This window comes from Zonotrichia leucophrys, chromosome 2, assembly GCF_028769735.1.
Source record: "Zonotrichia leucophrys gambelii isolate GWCS_2022_RI chromosome 2, RI_Zleu_2.0, whole genome shotgun sequence".
Taxonomy (NCBI): domain Eukaryota; kingdom Metazoa; phylum Chordata; class Aves; order Passeriformes; family Passerellidae; genus Zonotrichia; species Zonotrichia leucophrys.
Window position 1 is genome coordinate 31,348,129 of NC_088171.1, and position 17,559 is coordinate 31,365,687.

Consider the following 17,559-nt stretch of genomic DNA (forward strand, 5'->3'; position numbering starts at 1 on the left):
TACATTTGCTCTGGTGTAAGTGAAAGAGTGTGAGACTCTGAATGCTTTTAAAGCTAAAACACAGGAATTCGCTCTGAAATATCTAAGTTTTATTAAATGTCAGTATCACTGAGCAGGTCAATACTCTCCAGAATTATTTGTCACAAATTCTTAATCAGTTTGTTTACTGCATAGTTGCACTATTGTGAGCTGAGCAAATTTCATTTACTTCTCAGTATTAGAACCACTTATATCAAAGGACAGAAGTTTTTTAACAGAGTTGTTTGTCTAGATTTGTGTTGAAATGTATCCATTTGAAATGTATACCTAACTTCCATCCAAGAACAGTTGAGCCCAATCTCTTTAAAGAAAGGGCAAACAATTCTTTCAAACTATTGTAAAGAACTTCTTCTTGTCCAGAATATTGTATGTATAGAATACAATGACTCCTATCCAAGAAGCATCACAGGTCAAATTTTCCATGAACAACTAGATGAAAAATTGCATTTTTGAACTGTTGTCAGAAAATGAGTATCTCTTGTGGGAATGTGGGGTATCTCTGAGAGGACTGGTTTTGATTTTAATGACGGCAACAATTATGCAGAGAATCCAGAGCAGGATGAGCAAGTCAGTGTATTTTTAATCCCTCTTAGGAGTAAAATCAGAATTCCACTGCAGAAAATGAATTTACATTAAATCACAAGATATGTGTTTGTGGGTGGGAGGAGAAATGTGGAGAGAAAAATTCTAGGATGCTTTGAATTCATCCCAAAGCAGTAGCCTAGGCTCTCTTTTACATTGTCATACAGTTATCAGTGGGGATATATTCAGGGCAACTTGAGGAAAAGATAGGAAAGGAAAGATAGGAAAGATAACTTGCACAGATGAATACATCATGCAGGGTGTAAAAAACTGAAAGGTTTGTCAGACTGTGAGCAGCATCTCTGGTCAGTAGAGCTGTGCTTCAATGACCACTTGGCAGATCCCAGGCGATTTCTGGAAAAAGAGGACTGAAATAGAAGATGAGTGAAGAGACGTTGTAGCCAGGAAGGAGAGATAAAACAAAAAGCAATTATCTTAGATATGCTTTAGCATTATTAATCACACACCTTTTTTGCCCCCCCCGAGGTAGGTTCCAGATAAATTTAAATAGCAGGACAAAGAACATTTCCAGTTTTGCCAACTGCAGTGATTTCAGAAAGATAGTGAAGTAAGGAATCCCTCCCTCATGTATATTGCCATATCTTTCCTCACCATTTTCACATGTCCCACAACCTGAGCACAACATAAGGAGCTGGCAGCTTTCAAACTTTATAGTCAGTCTTCCTTAAAATTAAATTTTCCAGTCCTAAAGGGGTTATAGTACAAGCTTTCTGTGTGTTGAAATATCTCTGCTGTAAGGCTTCTTTCTTAGCTTGTTTTGAGTATGCTTAAAGTTTTCATTGCTAAAGTGGCATTATCACATAGATATTTCTTACAGAAAGCATTCATATCAAGTTTTTTTCTGCAGTGCAAAGCAAAGAATTTTTAGACACGGGGCTTGAAATATTAATTCATTCAGTCAGGAGAAGTTACCTACATTTCTTTTCACTTAAGTCATTCCCTTCTTCTTTAATGCCTCCACATCCACTTCAGGGACAGGTAGCTTAATTTCTATCATCTGTAGCTTTGCAGAGTATTAGCTTTGCTACACATGCCAATGTTTGAGCTATACTAGATGTGCTTGAAAAAGCCTGCAACCTACAGTGCTCATTCAGGAAACTGGGAGTGAAGTAAATCCATATGTGTGTTAGGAAGTCAGTGCTCAGATAGGGCTCGTGTCCTCTGGCTCTTGGTGTTATCATGGACAATTCTGCTTTGAAGAACTGTAGCAGTGATAGGATTTTTGGTAACAAAATGTGTAGTGTGCTCATAGATCAACAATGACATTTTGAGGCTATAAAAAATGTTTTTTTCATTAGGTTCAATTTAGAACATTCTTCTATCCTGACAATTTTTAAAGGACTCCTAAATAGAAGTACTATTTAAATGTTAAACATAATTAAACAGAAAAAATCCTACTAAGATTCTGGGTTAGAATTCAGCTAAAAATGCTGTATTTTCTGTAGATTTCGTTTAACATTGTCTGAAAAACAATCCTAATCCAGACAGGTTTTCACTGAATTCTTTGGCTGCTCCAAAGCACTTGAACAAAAATAACCTCTTATAAAATTACATCTGACTTCGTCATAGTCTGTGATTCAGAAAGCATCACATTTGTCACAAAGTCATGCATAGTCAGCATAGATAGGCTGTCAGATATATGAAATACATACATGCACTAGAACTAGAAACCACAGTGTCTGATCCTATTCCCTTTACTTGTACAAAACCCAACCATTTCATCTCACAGGAATACAGGAAAGCGTATCAGTAGGATTTTAGAGCTTCATTTCATATACAGCCTGACAACTGGGCTAGCCAGTAGCTGTAATTTTAATGGGTTTGCCATTTATACCACTGTACTTCAACAGCAATTTACAAAGTAAACGCTGTGCAACACTAAAAGAAAATCTCTGTTTAAACACCTGAAACATTTAAGGGCATACTTAGAATTAACAGAGATATAAAATGGAGTGAGATGGAATTTTCTAGTTGTTACAGCTAAAGTGTTGGCTGTGTCATGCGAGTTCTTCTAGATTGTTCTTCATGAGATGTTCCTCAGAAATTCAGTCATAATTTTGCAAGAATATTAAACAGTATTTTCCACCTGTGTTTGTAATACTATGCCTTTTCAAGGTAAGTATTCATGTTACTTTTAAATATTTATGTTACTTTTCTTGTATTATAGTAACAGTACATGAAAGTATGAGGCTTCAGTTGGCTACCCCTAGCTTTAAGACTTTACCACTCATTACAGGTACCATGCCCAAGAGATTAGCTAAAATATCCTGAATTTCCTGTGTTCATTTAGGTGGTAATTTTTGAAAAATTTCTCAGGAAACACTGTTCTGTTTCCTGATTGCCCATTTTTTCTACCAGTCCAGGTAAATTAAGGTAGCAGTCGTTCAAGGTCTGAGGGAAATTTTTCAGTGGAAGATACTTGGTCTTACAGCCAGTTCAGTCTCCTCACACTCAGCTGAAAGCAGAAAATGATAAATGCTGTACCTTGGCCAATGCTCAGCATTCAGTGGATGGAGAGACTGCGGTCTTATGTGTCAGAGCAGACAACTTCTTAAGGGTGGGTACTCTCAAGCTGTGGTTACAATTTTAACTTAATCAGCCTTCCTGGAAATGAATCATAGTCCCTTTGAGGATGCAGGTTGCTCCTGCTCATGCCCTTGTGTACAGAGCAGCTGCCATTGAATCATTTTCATCAGCCACTCCTTCACGTTAAGCTTAATTTGCTGGCCATAAAAATGGTAAGAAAGTACTCCCTCCCAGCCCTCTTGCTGATACTTCCTTATTTAAAATACTGCACAGTATTTTTCAAACTTTATTATGGTTTGATTAAATTGATTTAACCAATGACCTCTACTTATTTATCTCCTGATTAGCTTTAAAAATGAAATTTGATTCACAATTCCTCTAAAGCAACAGAGAGATAACTTAAAGGTCTGCCTAATTTTACTTATGATATTGCTTTTTTTACTACTTGGTTTCTTTCTTGTTTCTTGTTACCTATTGATCAGTGCACATCTTTCCAAAAGCTACTTTTATTTCTTTAAATCTCAAGCTACCAATCTACAAAACAAGTATAATAAATCATCCCATATCAAGCTGATGATACTTAATTGTGTTTGTACAACATTTTGAGTTTCTCAGATGAAAAGAGTGTGCTGTGCCTACTGTTATTCTAAACTTTGCAAGCAAAATCCAGTTTTCTTATTCAGGTCTACTGCAAATACAAACTATTTTCATTAGTTCTGCTGCATGCACACAAAACTGATCAAAATGATAGAAAAATCAGGTCCAGTATACTGAAAAAATAAGATCATTTTAATAGCTTGAAATATAATATTATTGTAACAGTAATGGCAAAGACATTTGACAGGTGTAGAGAAGATCAAGCTTAGATCAAGCTTCTTTCTGTTTCAAATGACTAATCAGAGAAATTCCTCTGAACTTCCAGAGTCAAGGAGCAGTGCATCCATTTTCAATTACTCGATTTCTTTCCTTTTTTTTTTTTTCTTTCCTTTTTTTTTTTTTAATGGAATTAGGAACAGAAGCTTCTGGTTCAAACTGAAAACATGTCTCAGTGTGCTTGGAAGTCATCCAAATAGCATCTGCCACAGTATTTTGTCTATTTCTAAACGTTTTTTTTTTTTCATGATATATTTGTACGGTATGCTACAATTAAATGCACTTCCCATGGAGCATCAAGAAGTCTGGCTGTTTCTTAGCATAACTTTTTCAGACTATTTAACACCATCTTGTCTGCTTTACCTAATACATAATATATATAGGGATATACAACACTTCACCTGTTTTGGTGTGTTTCTATAAATAAACACTTGTTAAAAATAGATTTCAAAAGTAAAGTTTTAGCACACTGATTGAAACTGTAGAGCAGCGCTACTTAGCCACCTTTACACTACATTCTTTGTAATGCAATGTATCACACATCACAATTTTTCATTTAGAAGGTAGGAAAGATAACTCTCTCTGCTTTAAAACCCCTCGTTCATTTGTTACAAAATAAAGCCTTCCAGTCAAAGCCTATTAGTTCATCAAGACTGCCGATACAGCAAGGGTCTTGCTTTATGTAATTCCATTTTCTGTCCATGGCAAGAGTGACCGCTGAAATTATTACAAGCAATTAATTGCTCCAATTTCAGACACTTATAAACAACCGCCTGGGAAGCAAAAACGAGGGGCTACTACTCTGTTTTAGAAAGGGGCCACTGATGCGCCACTTTGGTGGCACGGGCTGCCCGTGCCTCTGCTGCGGCAGCAGTGGCTGTTCATTCCCGATGGACATTCCCGATGGACATTCCCGATGGACATTCCCGATGGTCCCGGGGCTGGCAGGTCCACGTCACCTCGCCAGCCAGCTTGAGGAGCGTCTGGCGAGCAGGCCGGGCCGATGTAACACTGTTTGTAATGAGAAATCTAAACAGGGAATGGCAGCGAGGCATGACAGGAATGTGTTTCCATTGGAGAAGCCCGTGCAGAGAAAAAGCATAAGCAGAGCCATGTCCAGAAGGCCTTTCAGCTGGCCAGCACGGAAGACTGATGTTATTGTACACGGGCTGTCACGCTGCCAGCCCTCCCTCACGGGTTTGTTTTCTCTCATGCTCTCCCTCTCGCTCTCCCTCTCCCCTCTCCGCTGCCTTCCTCCCGGGGCCGGCTGTTTGCTCAGGTGGACAGTGACACCGTTTGGAACGAGCTGCACTCGGCCGGGGCGGCACGCATGGCGGTGGGCTGTGTCATCGAGCTGGCGGCCCGCGTGGCCTCCCGGGAGCTGAAGGTGAGGTCCGGGCCGCGCCGTGGGTGGGAGCGCCGGGCGGGCCAGGGCGCGGGCGGGGGCTCGGGGCCGGCGGGGCTCCAGCGCTCGGCTCCGGGAGGGCGGCGGGGCGAGAGCCGGGGGCGCGTCCGCCAAGGTGTGGCCGGGCAGGAGCTACAGCGGCCCGGGCCGGTGCCAGCGCCGAGGGGCTGCAGCCCGAGGGGAAGTCAGTGCCCATCTCCGGCCAATGGCTGCGGCGCGCCCTTTGAAGTCAAGTTTTTTTTATTTTTATTTTTTTTAACTATGGTTGTTGAGTCACGTGCGCAATGTCAGGATACCACCCAGCGAGAGGGGAGGCGAGGCTGGCCGGGAGGGCGATGGGCAGGCGGTGCCCGGTGCCAGCCTGCCCGTGCCCCTGCTGCTGCCGCCGGGCCCCTTCCCGCTCCTGTCTCCGTGCCGCCGGATCTGCGAGGCATGATGTACGAAACCCAAATTATCCCCAGTCTAAACAATTTATAAAAGCTCCAGACCTGACAGACTTTGACATTTTATTTGGTATTTTAACGGCCCTATTTAAAGGTGCACCATATGCAGCCGGAGTGCAGGCTTGCCCCAATAAACATTGTTGGAGCTAACATGTCTCCTTAATGAAACTGTTTATTCGCTTTCCAGTCCACACACTAATGGATTCAGTCCTATTTCCAGAATCAAGATGGAAATAAATATTTTTAAATTAACACTGCATGATGATTTCTAAAATTGCAAATTCTGTTTCGAAAATTTTCTTCCTGTATATTTCTCTCATTTTGATCAAAATGTTAGCTACCTATTTGGGAATGGATATGTATATTTATGTGTATATTTAGATAGATACAGAATGAATCAGGGTTAAAAGACAGCATAGTGAGTTGAAATTCAGTACTATAGCTTTGACATAATAAAATGCAGTTTTATATTTTTATGTTTATCTGAACTTTTATGTTCAGGTACTGAAATCATTAGTCAGGTACCACACAAAATGTACAAATTTTGAAAGATCATGGGAAGGGTGCATTATATGGGATCCTTTCCTTGTGTATCCTTTCTGATGGGTTCTTCATCCCCTTTAAGGTTTTTTGGGCATAGTAAGATATGTAACTCACTGTGTATTGTTCCACACACAGAAATAATGAATGTGATGAAGGATTTTTTTAGTTAGTTTTTATCTTTAGAAACTATATGACACATTCCACTGTCTAAGGCGATTTAAAAGCAAGTTTTGGTAAGAAAAGTGAGATACGTCCTGTGCGCACTTGACACGAGCGAGGTCCACTGTAGAATCTTTACCACTTACCTCTGTGCACTTGTGGTGTGTCTCATACAGTGTGAATGCTCTTGCTTAAATAAGTATGCGATAGCTGAAAAGAATCATCAGCCATTGTGAGACTTCTCTTGCTCCTGGTGTTGCAGGAGTCTGTAAACAAATATTTTATATTTAGTATTGGATATTCTATATTTAGAATTAGTTTGTAGTTTAATGTAACATTATTGTTGATCCTAAATAGAATATTTTTCTACAATGCAGAGAATTGAAGTCTCATGCAACTTGCAAGTTGAGACATAGGAAAGGCAACTATTTAATAGGCCCAGTAGTTGATTTAAACCAAATCTTCAGAAAAACAGAAATGGAAGGGATTTTCTGTGAAAGAGAATTGTGAATATTCCTGCCATTCCTTATAGGTGTTTATCTAACCTGCTCCTGGACTTCCAGCATGAAGCCCAGTGATTTACATGCCTCTATGGCATCTGTATGAGCTATCAATCTGCATGTGGTATGTTTCATTTAAGGCTATGGAAAGGTTATTAATGCCTGACTGTCAGTAGAAAAGCATGTTAGCGGAAGTTCTGTAAATTCAACAGTCCTGACATTAGCTATTTTGTACAGTCGTCCTGTGTGCATTTCCATTCAAACCCAGGCTTTGCTAGCAAGTTGCTCTCAATGCTCTCATATCGTAAATTGCACTAGGTGGGGTTGTGCAGTGCTTTCAGGAGTTCTCTACAATCTCCATATGATTGCCGACCCATATGGGTCTGTGTGTTCCAGTCTACCTTTGTGCTTTTACATGTTCCTTTTCTATCTTCCTGCATTTTATTTGTAGAAAAATAAGTAGATCAGCTGTTTCTGTTAGGCAAAATACCAATTTTATAGTGTACTTTTGAAAATCTAAGGGGAAGAAGATGAAGTTAACCACTTTGATGTGCATTCATTGAGCAGATATGCATGTGAAGCAACCATTTGGGGCCTGTACTGTGAGCACTGAGTGGGAGGATTAAGCTCTGATGGGAATCTGGAATGATCTGCAACAACCTCAGAAATTTTGGATGACAAAAAAAGCACCTTCCAAGAATTGCATGCAAGCTATAACAGCTCTACAACATGTACATAACTACAACAGCAAGATGAGCACAGCAGAGAAGCACACCATAGTAGTTCCCTGGGTGTTTCCCACTGTGGATTGCCATCAGATGGTGTACTGGCAGTTTGTGTCAATTCAATCAGTTTAAACCCCGCATTTTTTTTACAAAAGCTAGAGTGTGGAAAAAAACATCAAGTGCCCTGTATGGATAAGGATCTGATATATAAAGTTCATTTCAGGAAGGATAGGACATTTCAATGACTATGCTTATTCCATGGTCTCTACTGATATTGCTTGCTGTGGCACAAAGTGACAGTAATAGGTTGGAACTATGTTGCTAAGAAAAGAGATGAGACTGCAACATAAACCATGAAAGTCTGCAGAACAATTGGGAGATTCATTACAGAGCTGGGCATGAATCAAACTCATATAAAGGGCAAAAAATTCTTTACTTTATTCTGAATTTCCTGAGACTATCAGTCCCATTGCACACAAGTCTCATTGAGAACAGCAAGATGTTGTTCATCTGATTTGGACAGTGTTCAAAAACTGACAAGGAATTAAGAGGAATTCTCTTTGCTGTAATTCAAACCCCTTGTGAGACATCAGATTTCTTTGATCTCCTTGATCACTGGGAAAAACATCGGTGTGGCAGTACTAGGGATGTAAAACAATAGCCACAATAGTAATTAACAGTGGTGCAGGGTTTTCAGGGGGGGTGGAGGTTGGTGGGTTTTTTTTGGGGGGGGTTGGTTGGTTTTTTTTTGTTGTTGGAGTTTGGTTGTTTTTTTGTTTTTTTTTTTTTTAATTAAAACAAATTGCTGCTTCTCTGGGAAGCCTTAATCTGGATGTTTTTTATTTAATTATATACAATTGTTAAAATTAAGCATTCTGTGGTTCTGCTTAATGATATCATGAACAGTCATTAATATCCATTTGATATACTTTTGAGATATTATTTAATAAAGAATCACACCACTACTGAAATATATAGTACCATAAATGTGATGTTATACTGAGTCAAATGCTTTGCTTTTCCTTTTTTCATTAATTTCCATGTCTGATGAATGTGTTCTTGGCAATTTTACAGTAGGAGATGAGCCTAATTATTGCATGAAGGTTACCTTTTTTGAGCTGTTTGTAATTAAGAAAGCTGCTGATGCACAAGGAGGTATTTATGTTATGTGGAATCAGAGCCACACCTCTCCTGTCTGTCTGTTTTTATGTATCTATGTTTGGTCAGTTCTCATTTCCTGAACAGATTTATGCAGAAAGCTTCTAATAGTCTGTTGCCTGTCTCAAGACTTTTTGAAGAGGGGAGTATGTGGATCTGGGTGAATAGAAATCCACCACAGTCCTTAGCTATAGCCAATAAATTGTTTTATCAGATAAGACATCCTATGATATATTAGTGCTCGTGGAAGAAATAGAGGTAGTGCCCAGCATATGATTTCTTGCATGCAGTGTATCTCATGAACCTGGAAATCATTGTCTCTAGCCTCTACTTAGTGGCCTCACCTTCAGAAAGAGGGCCCAAAAGGATGCAGACAGAGAGCATTTCTTGCCTGAAGTATCTCCTGAGGTTCTCATTGCTCTCTTTCATTGCCAGAGGATGTGGCACTGTAAGGTGCTGTCCTGCCCTCCCTTCTCAATTATTGCCCAGCCCGGTGCTTCCCTTGCATCGATGGTGATGCTCAGCTCAGTTCAGCTCCCCTCCCTGCTGCTGTGCTGGTTCCCTCACCAGCAGCTGTGCACCAGGAGACTCTTCCCGTGCCTCTGCATCTGTCCTGCACTGCAGGCACGTCTCTCCTGCTGCCCAGCTGGGCAAGTACAGAGCTTCTGCAAACCACACATTAGAAAAGTCTTGGAGAAACAAAAAGGAGAGTTTCTGCATCTGTGGTCTTTTGAGTTTCAGATTTCATTTGTAACTGTTAGAACTTGGAAAGGATCTTATCTTTAGGACTCAGCTTGTGAAATTGTTGTTTTTGGTTTTCCTGAAAGAGTTTAGGTTGCTGTTATTTTCATTTTGCTAACCAAATTATTTATGTTGATGCTGCCACCTGTTTTGTTGCCATATATTTGGTGTTTATGACATGGTTAATACTACATTTAAAAAGCTGGAGTTCAGTTAGGTTAGTATGATAATTTTGCAGTAATGATACTTCATTGAATAATGTCCTCCAAAATGTTAGTTGTTCTTGTGATAGTTGTTTTACTTTGTGTCACTTTGTGAAGACTAAATGTGTTTTAATTTATTTTTTGATAACAAATTGTACATTTCTCTGTCTGTTTGTCTTCAATATCTTTAAATTGACTGGCAGGAATAAAAATTATACAGGTGAAAAATAAAATTTAAAAAGAGTATACCTAAAAAAAACCTCTTTTTGGGAGGGGTTACCAAAGGGGAAATGGGAGTCATTCTCCCAATGGGAGATGACTTTTAATCATCATAGGTAAAACTCACAGCCAGAGTAGAACATGTAACTGTTGAAAATACAAAGGAACAGTGATGAAACATTTTTCTTCAGCCTCAGATGAACCCTTCAGTACTATTATAAGGTAGGATTAAGTGTTTTAAATACTGAACCTATAATAAGTATTACTGTCTAGTTAACTTTGCATATCCTTTAAATATGTAAATCTTGGTGGTGGTAGCACTGTTCTCTGTGATAGAAACATGTAGTGCTGTATATTTTTTTTTAATTTTGAAAACTTGAAACAGAAGAGACCTGCACAAAATGCTGTCAAGAGCTGGTAGGATTTGCTTAGAAAAATTGAGTGAATCAGGAAGCAATTTTTTAAAAGAACACTTAAAAAGAAAGGCACATAAGTTAAAAGCATCATCTGAAACTGTCTTGAATATCCACTTCAGCTGAATCAAGTGAAGCAAAAGCCATTTTTGTACCCTATCATATGTGGGTGTGCACACGCACACAGACACAAACAAACATGTAAAGTTGCCCTGTTGGTAGCTAAGGGTCATTTAACAGAATGAAAGCAATTGAAATGAGTTTCCCCTGAACCAGAATCTGATACATTCCTGGGATTGTTCTTTCTGATATGTCAGGTTGAATCAATACCAAAGTAAACCTCCTGAATTTGGTCGTTGCTATTCTGGTGTCTTTGTAGTCATCCATAGATGACTTAAATTGAACTTGAAGCTCTCATTCCAAATGAGCTTGGTTTTTACTGGTCTCAAGGCCTTTGTCACTCAGGGCTATGGAGGAATCATCATGTGGTAAGTAGTGCTGATGTAGTGAATAAACAGAATTAGCCTAATCAACCTCCTCTTCCCCCCAAGTTCCTTCTAGTTTTAAAAGTATTCTAAATAAAAATCTTTTGGCCATATTTCACAGCGGAATTGCTAGGTTTTCTTGCAACAAAAAAAATAAAATAAATTGGCATTCTAAAGAAAAAATAAACAAAAAGAACACAGAAGAAATGTCTCCCTAGTCCCATAGTGTCCTTCCCCTAGTGAAGCTTTAGGCCAGCGAATTTGCATGGCTTCCCGAACAACACAAAACCCCACACAGCTCCATTGGCTGCCTACAAAAACCTCCTTTCCTGAAATGTGCACTGTGCCCAGGTGCCTCCTGGATAGTATTTCTCCTGCAGTCTCTTCCCTATCCTTGCTTCTACCTTTTCACCCTATGCCCTACAAAAATCTCCCTTTGCATGAAAAAAAATTCCAGGTGATGTGAGACAGCCACAAAAAGAGGCATTTCAATAAAATTTACCAATGAAACCTTTTAGATAGTAGTTTGTATTCTTTGCTTTTACAAAGTTAGAAAAATTGCAAAATTTTGTATTAAACCATCTCTTAGATACTCTATGCTAGCAATTATGGTTATATTTATAGCTGAGTGACTGTTATTATTTCATATAATCAGACAACTTTAATTATATGTGTGGTACATGGCTTACCTCTGTGACCACTCTGTACTAGGACACTTTTGTCTGCTTTCTTTCCCAATATAGTTTACACTAGTTGTGGCTAAACAGGCCATCATGCTTGTATCTGAACTAGTCTGCAAGCACCAGCTTTTCATGCGTGTTTTCTGATACTATCCACTTAGGCCTTCAGGAAAGCAGACAGGGAACTCTTTGTTTCCATCAAAGTTAAGTGTTTAATGTCCATTTTTGTGTGCTTGCCCTCTACTAGCTTCCTCTGCAAGACAAAATAATATTCCCTCATGTCCATTACTGTTGTTTTGGCAAATCTACATGCTATTCTGTTAAATCACAAGTTCTTGTTCTCTGCATTCGTAGATCCCTGGGGCCAAGTGCTGACTCCTGCCCTGGCTGTATGAGTAGCTCGTAAAATTGTCCCAAACAGGTGCCGAAGGATTTCCTCAGCCTGACACCACTCATTCTCATGCTTACCCTCTCTGATGGATGGCATAGCTTGGGATTGTGTTACAGCATGTGGCACTGATAAGAATGTGGCTATCTTCTTCCTGGTAGCAGTTGCAAGTGGATTCCTGAAGGCAGCCAAGACTTAAAGCAGCCCTGATGTTTGTTATTGTTGATCTTGGCTACACCAGAGATGGCAGAGTTAAGGATGGCACTAAGACCACTTTAGGGATTAGACCTGTTAGCTACACTGTATGGACCACCTTTTAAATATAAAAAAATTTAGCTTTTATATGACTTTATAAAGACACGAGTATATATATGATTCAGGGAATATAAATTCTGACAGGACAAACTGATACATTTCTGTATAATGATGTATTATACATTTTCTGTATAATTCTCATTCTGAAATGTGCACATTGAAGCAAAAACAGCACCTTTCCATTAAAAACAAGTGCATGTCCAAGACCGCCTTGTTTAAGCACTGATAGTTTTAAGAGCTAACTGTGAGATAGGTTAAGGGATTTAAACAAATAGAAATTAAAAACTTCCAGCACCTAACCTTAGGAGCAAGTTGAGCTTCAAGTGTGGAATTCAGACCCTCAGTTAGTTACCCGGTCTCCATCTAAAATACAGAGAACAGGTGAGGTTGGAAGTGACCTCAGGAGGTCATTCTGTCCACCTCCCTTGCTCAAATAGAGCTGCCTAGAGCTACTTGCCTAGGTGTATGTCCAGACGGCTTTTGTTTATCTCCAGGAATGGAGACTCTGCAACTTTTCTGGGCAAGCTGTTGTATTGTTTGGTCACCTACACAATAAAAGAGTTTCTTCATATGAAGCCTGTGCTCATTCAGTGCCTCTTGCCCCTTGAAGAGATGACATAGATGTCATTGCTCATTCATACAGGGGTTTACAGCTTAAAATACAAGACGACCTTCAATTTCTAATATTAATTAACAATTTTTTGTGTTTGAATAAAAGCTGAGGAAGAGCATAACTCCAGTCCTATTGTTAGAAAACTTAGACTGAAAAGATGTATGTCAAAATCTATTTTATGGACCACATAATCTAAGTACACAAAGTGGTGTGGGAAAAAAAATTACAAAGTCATCCGCATGTTCAAGAAGTTGAACCTGAGTCTTTTACTACTTCAATAAGTGCTCTTGGGGTACCTGTTGTGGTTTATGGCTACTTTTTGCATGGCACTGGCTTTTCTCAAAGTCTGCAAAAAGCCAGATCATTTTCCTAGGGTAGTACTAGGCTGAAACTACTATGCACTGCTTTTCAGTGAGGCTTCTCACCATACCTGGAGTACCTGACTGTCCAAGAAACTCTTGGTTCACTTGGAATCTAGGCAGACCAAGCTTCTCAAGACTGTCTTGTGAATGGAAGAATCATTCACACCTTGCCACAGTGACCACATATTGCCCTAGAGAAAAATTGTCTGCATCTAGTTTTACCTCCTGTATGGAGGTAATGTAATAGAAACACCAGTGGAACTCTGCAATAGATGGTCAGTTCTAAGCCCTGGATTGTCCACTCATGTTATGGTATTGTCTTGAGTTCTTGTCTTGGAAAGGTTCATGGAGAGGCACAGTAGATACTGAAGATTGATGTAGACCAACACTGTAACACAGAATGCTACAGAAAGGGATTAACTTGACCACCAAAGACAAGAAGGCCATAGCAGGATGTACACCTCTGTTCTTTGGAAATAAAGCATCCAAGTCATGAAAGAGGAGTGTACTTAGCTGACTGTGGAAAAAAGGCTAACATTTTTCTTAGTTTTCATTAAAGGTCCAAGTCAGTAGGTTTATCTGCAGCTGATCTTCTGTATAAACTGAGTCTGGGCAGACTTCTCTTCCTTTGTTGTTCAAATATGCACAGATTTTCGAATATCTCTATTCAGGCTTTATTCTTAATCCTCAAATTTAAATAAAGGTAACCACATAATGGCGCAGACATGAATCGTTTTTCTAATGTTCATGTCTGTCAGTCAGTTTAATGTTCTGTCTACTTATAAAGGTGTCTGTATCCTAATATAAATAAGGCTCTGTACAAAAATGCTTTGAATTTATGTGTGTTGGCTTCATTTTCAACATATTGCTCTGTGTTAGTCTTTCTATCTTTAAAGCAAATTTTTGCTTTTCAGTCTACTGTTCTGCTGTCTACTGAGCTCACTGTCTGGTATTTAAAATTGCCTAAATAATAAAAAAAATCATGTTACATTGTACTAATGTATGCTGTGTTCATGCAAAGTTTGAAAGTAGGAGAAATTGTTTTATCAATTGAACAAAAGTCGCCAATAATTTTGTGTGGTAACTAGTTTTCAGTGTTTGGTATAATTCAACTATGTATTTTATCATCAGCGTAACATATGCACAGTATTTCTTAAAATATTCAGTATTTCTTAAAATACGATAATTTCCCATGTGAATACTGAACTTTTTGTGATGTAAAAACTCATAAAAAGTGGTCATGACCCTGTTGTGAATATCCTCTGTGCTGGTGGAGAACTGTGATAGTTAAGCTCTGATTCCAGAAATTACCTAGATGTAATAAAACAGGGCTTCCAAAGAGCCTTGTCAAAGGGAACAGAAGAGAAGCCTACACTGTAACAGTCATATTGTCAAAAACAGCAGTGCTGATATTTTCTGTCTCTATATTGCCCCATGAAATCCTCCTAGAGATAATCATCTTAATTATATTGATCTTTTGGGAATACTGATAAAGTTAGATGATGAGCTGTTAGCTGAGCAGGGGCAGCTGTAAGCCTTTCATGGACTTTTTCCAAATTCCTAAAAATATTGAGAGAAGAAAATGCAGGTAGCATCATGCTCTTTCTCTACTAATACCCTCTTTGCGGAGTCTTTTTTCAGCTCATTATCCCGACATTCATCAGCATACTTTGTTTTTTCATAAAGGCTACAAAAGAGTTCTTTGCCAAATTCTTCTTTAAGCCATGTTTTGTGTGAGAAGAAAATGTTAAAAAATCCTCATAAAGATAGAGAATACAGTTTTAGCTGAGAGTTGAAAGCTGGCTTAGTGCAGTCCATAATGCCTTTTTTTTTTTTTTTTTGGTGTGCTTGATCTATAGGAAATTTATATTCCATATCCAGGAATGCCTGCATGAATACTGACATGTATAGTTTTCGTGCTTTTTAATTATTGGGTTGTTGTGTTTTGTTTGCTTGGATTTGTATTTTTAATTTGGACACTTAATGTAAAATAAGTAATGATATCAAATCCCTCAGATCCTTTAAATGGTGCCCAGAAGAACCACTGTTAGCCATGCACTCCCTTGGTATTGCACTTTAAGTTTACTGAACTCTGATAGAACTTTGGCCATGCTCCACAAAACTTGGCAGATGTCTGCTCAGATTACATCTAGCAGCAAATTAAATAAGACAAGATGGTAGTATTTGTTTATAAATAAATGCCAGTGAAGCAATTCCACAGGTACACACAAACCATGCGTTCATATGATTGTAAATAAACAGATTCAGAGGAACCAATGTAACTATTAACTGCCATGTCCCTCTGTATTTACATCAGTGTGAGTGAAAGTTTAATGATGGTTATTTTTCTCTCAGGAAAGAGAAGAAACATTTACATTTATCAATTTTAGTATATCAAACTGGAATACTTCAATACTGATGAATAAAATACAGAAGTATTACAATCTTTTTTCCTGTCCCCTCCTCTCTGAGAATACAATGCTTGATTGGTCATGCAGGCATACATACACATCTAGTGTTTGTGTGAAGCTGTGTGAAAATACAAGATATCTCATGGGCAGGTATCTCACGCGCAGATTATAATTTCTTATTTTTATGTATATGGCAATTGTCTTACTTGATGGCATATATATAACTGAATAGAAGGACTACCTTGGGTAATTGAAATAAAGAGGAAATACTATGAAGCAGTGGTGTTTCTCCTGAATCTAACAGTTGTAAGAGAAATTTGATATGATATGAGACACTGCTTCTTGAACATGTAATCTGACTTTCTGAATAGAGCTACCTTGCCAGCACTTCTACATTTTCCCTTTACCATACCCACACTGGAAGGATGGAAATTCCATTTTTCTTTTATCTTCGGTGACTCCAGAGGCAAAAAATTCCTTGGTCATCACTGATCCCAGTGCTGTACTTTATGAAATGTACATACAGTTCCAGAAAGTGTGTTAGAAATTGACTTCAGGGAATCTATTAACTTGCGAGCATGGCAGGTTCCCAAGTGTAATTTACGGTTTGCAGAAATATGGGGTGTTCATTGTCATCTTTTTTATACTGATGGAAATTATGTGTGTGTGGAGGGGTCTGAATTTATCATTTAGTCTATACAGAGATAAGGTTAACAATGGCTAATCATGTAAAATATATACCTCAAGCTACTTCTATTTTGAAGGATCTCAAGATAGAGCAAATTAGGATTACATGATCTTAGATGATCTTCGTTTTAAATACAAATTCTAAACAGCAGAATTAGTAACAGGGCTTTCTCATCCTGCCTTTTTCCTCCTTTTTAGATCATGTTGTGTGTGTGTGTATGTATGCACACGTGTGTATTTAAATAGCTTATTTGCCACTGTTCTCAACAGTATTATTTCTGGCAGTACTATGAAAGGGTGATTGGATAGAAAAAGTGCTCAAGAAGCTCTAATAGATTTCAATCCTCTCTGCCTGCTGCTCTGTTTTGCTCTGAGTCAAGTATTTTTTTAAGCTGATAATTGAAAACCTATCTTGTTCTTACAGAATGGCTTTGCTGTTGTAAGGCCCCCAGGCCATCATGCTGAAGAATCAACAGCCATGTAAGTACCAGGGAATATTGCCCATCTTGGAGCACTAAGGTTACTGGCAATCACCTGCATTGTGCATGTCTCTGAAGAACTGTAATTGCTAGCAGATGACTGAAAAGGCTTTCTAGGTACTCCCAGAAGCAGATTTATGGCCTCAGAGATCATATAGCATTTTTTAAAATGCTCTGAACATTATTTATAGCTGTTTTCCTGCTGATTTGCTTTCTTATTTCTGTTCTTCTCTATTCCACAGGGGGTTCTGCTTTTTTAATTCGATTGCAATTACTGCCAAATACTTGAGAGACAAGCTAAATATAGGCAAGATATTGATTGTAGATCTGGTATGTATTCTTGGCAAGCATCACACTTGAAGTGCATCTAGATGGAAGATAATGATTTGTATTTATAAATCTGACTTTCCTGCTTTTAATACCTACAAGTAATAAAGGTGTGCATTTCCTCTGATTTTGGGAACTCATTAAAGCCAGGATGGCAGTACTGAAGCTATAAACATCTATGTTTCACTTTAATGGTGTTAACTGCAATTTAATGAGAAGAAGGCACAGATCAGGGCAACTTTTATGGTCCTTAAATGAATTG

General features: G+C 38.6%; 1 protein-coding gene across 12 annotated transcripts in view; it reads left to right on the forward strand.

The window, feature by feature from the left end:
• The window catches only part of HDAC9 (histone deacetylase 9), a 455,649-nt gene that overhangs the window by 337,128 nt on the left and 100,962 nt on the right, over positions 1-17,559 (forward strand). For all 12 annotated transcript variants that reach the window (XM_064704437.1, XM_064704440.1, XM_064704439.1 and 9 more), the window contains 3 exons: positions 5,321-5,428; positions 16,916-16,971; positions 17,213-17,300. In XM_064704437.1, the coding sequence (XP_064560507.1) occupies positions 5,321-5,428; positions 16,916-16,971; positions 17,213-17,300 (252 nt within the window). The remainder of the gene's footprint in view (positions 1-5,320; positions 5,429-16,915; positions 16,972-17,212; positions 17,301-17,559) is intronic.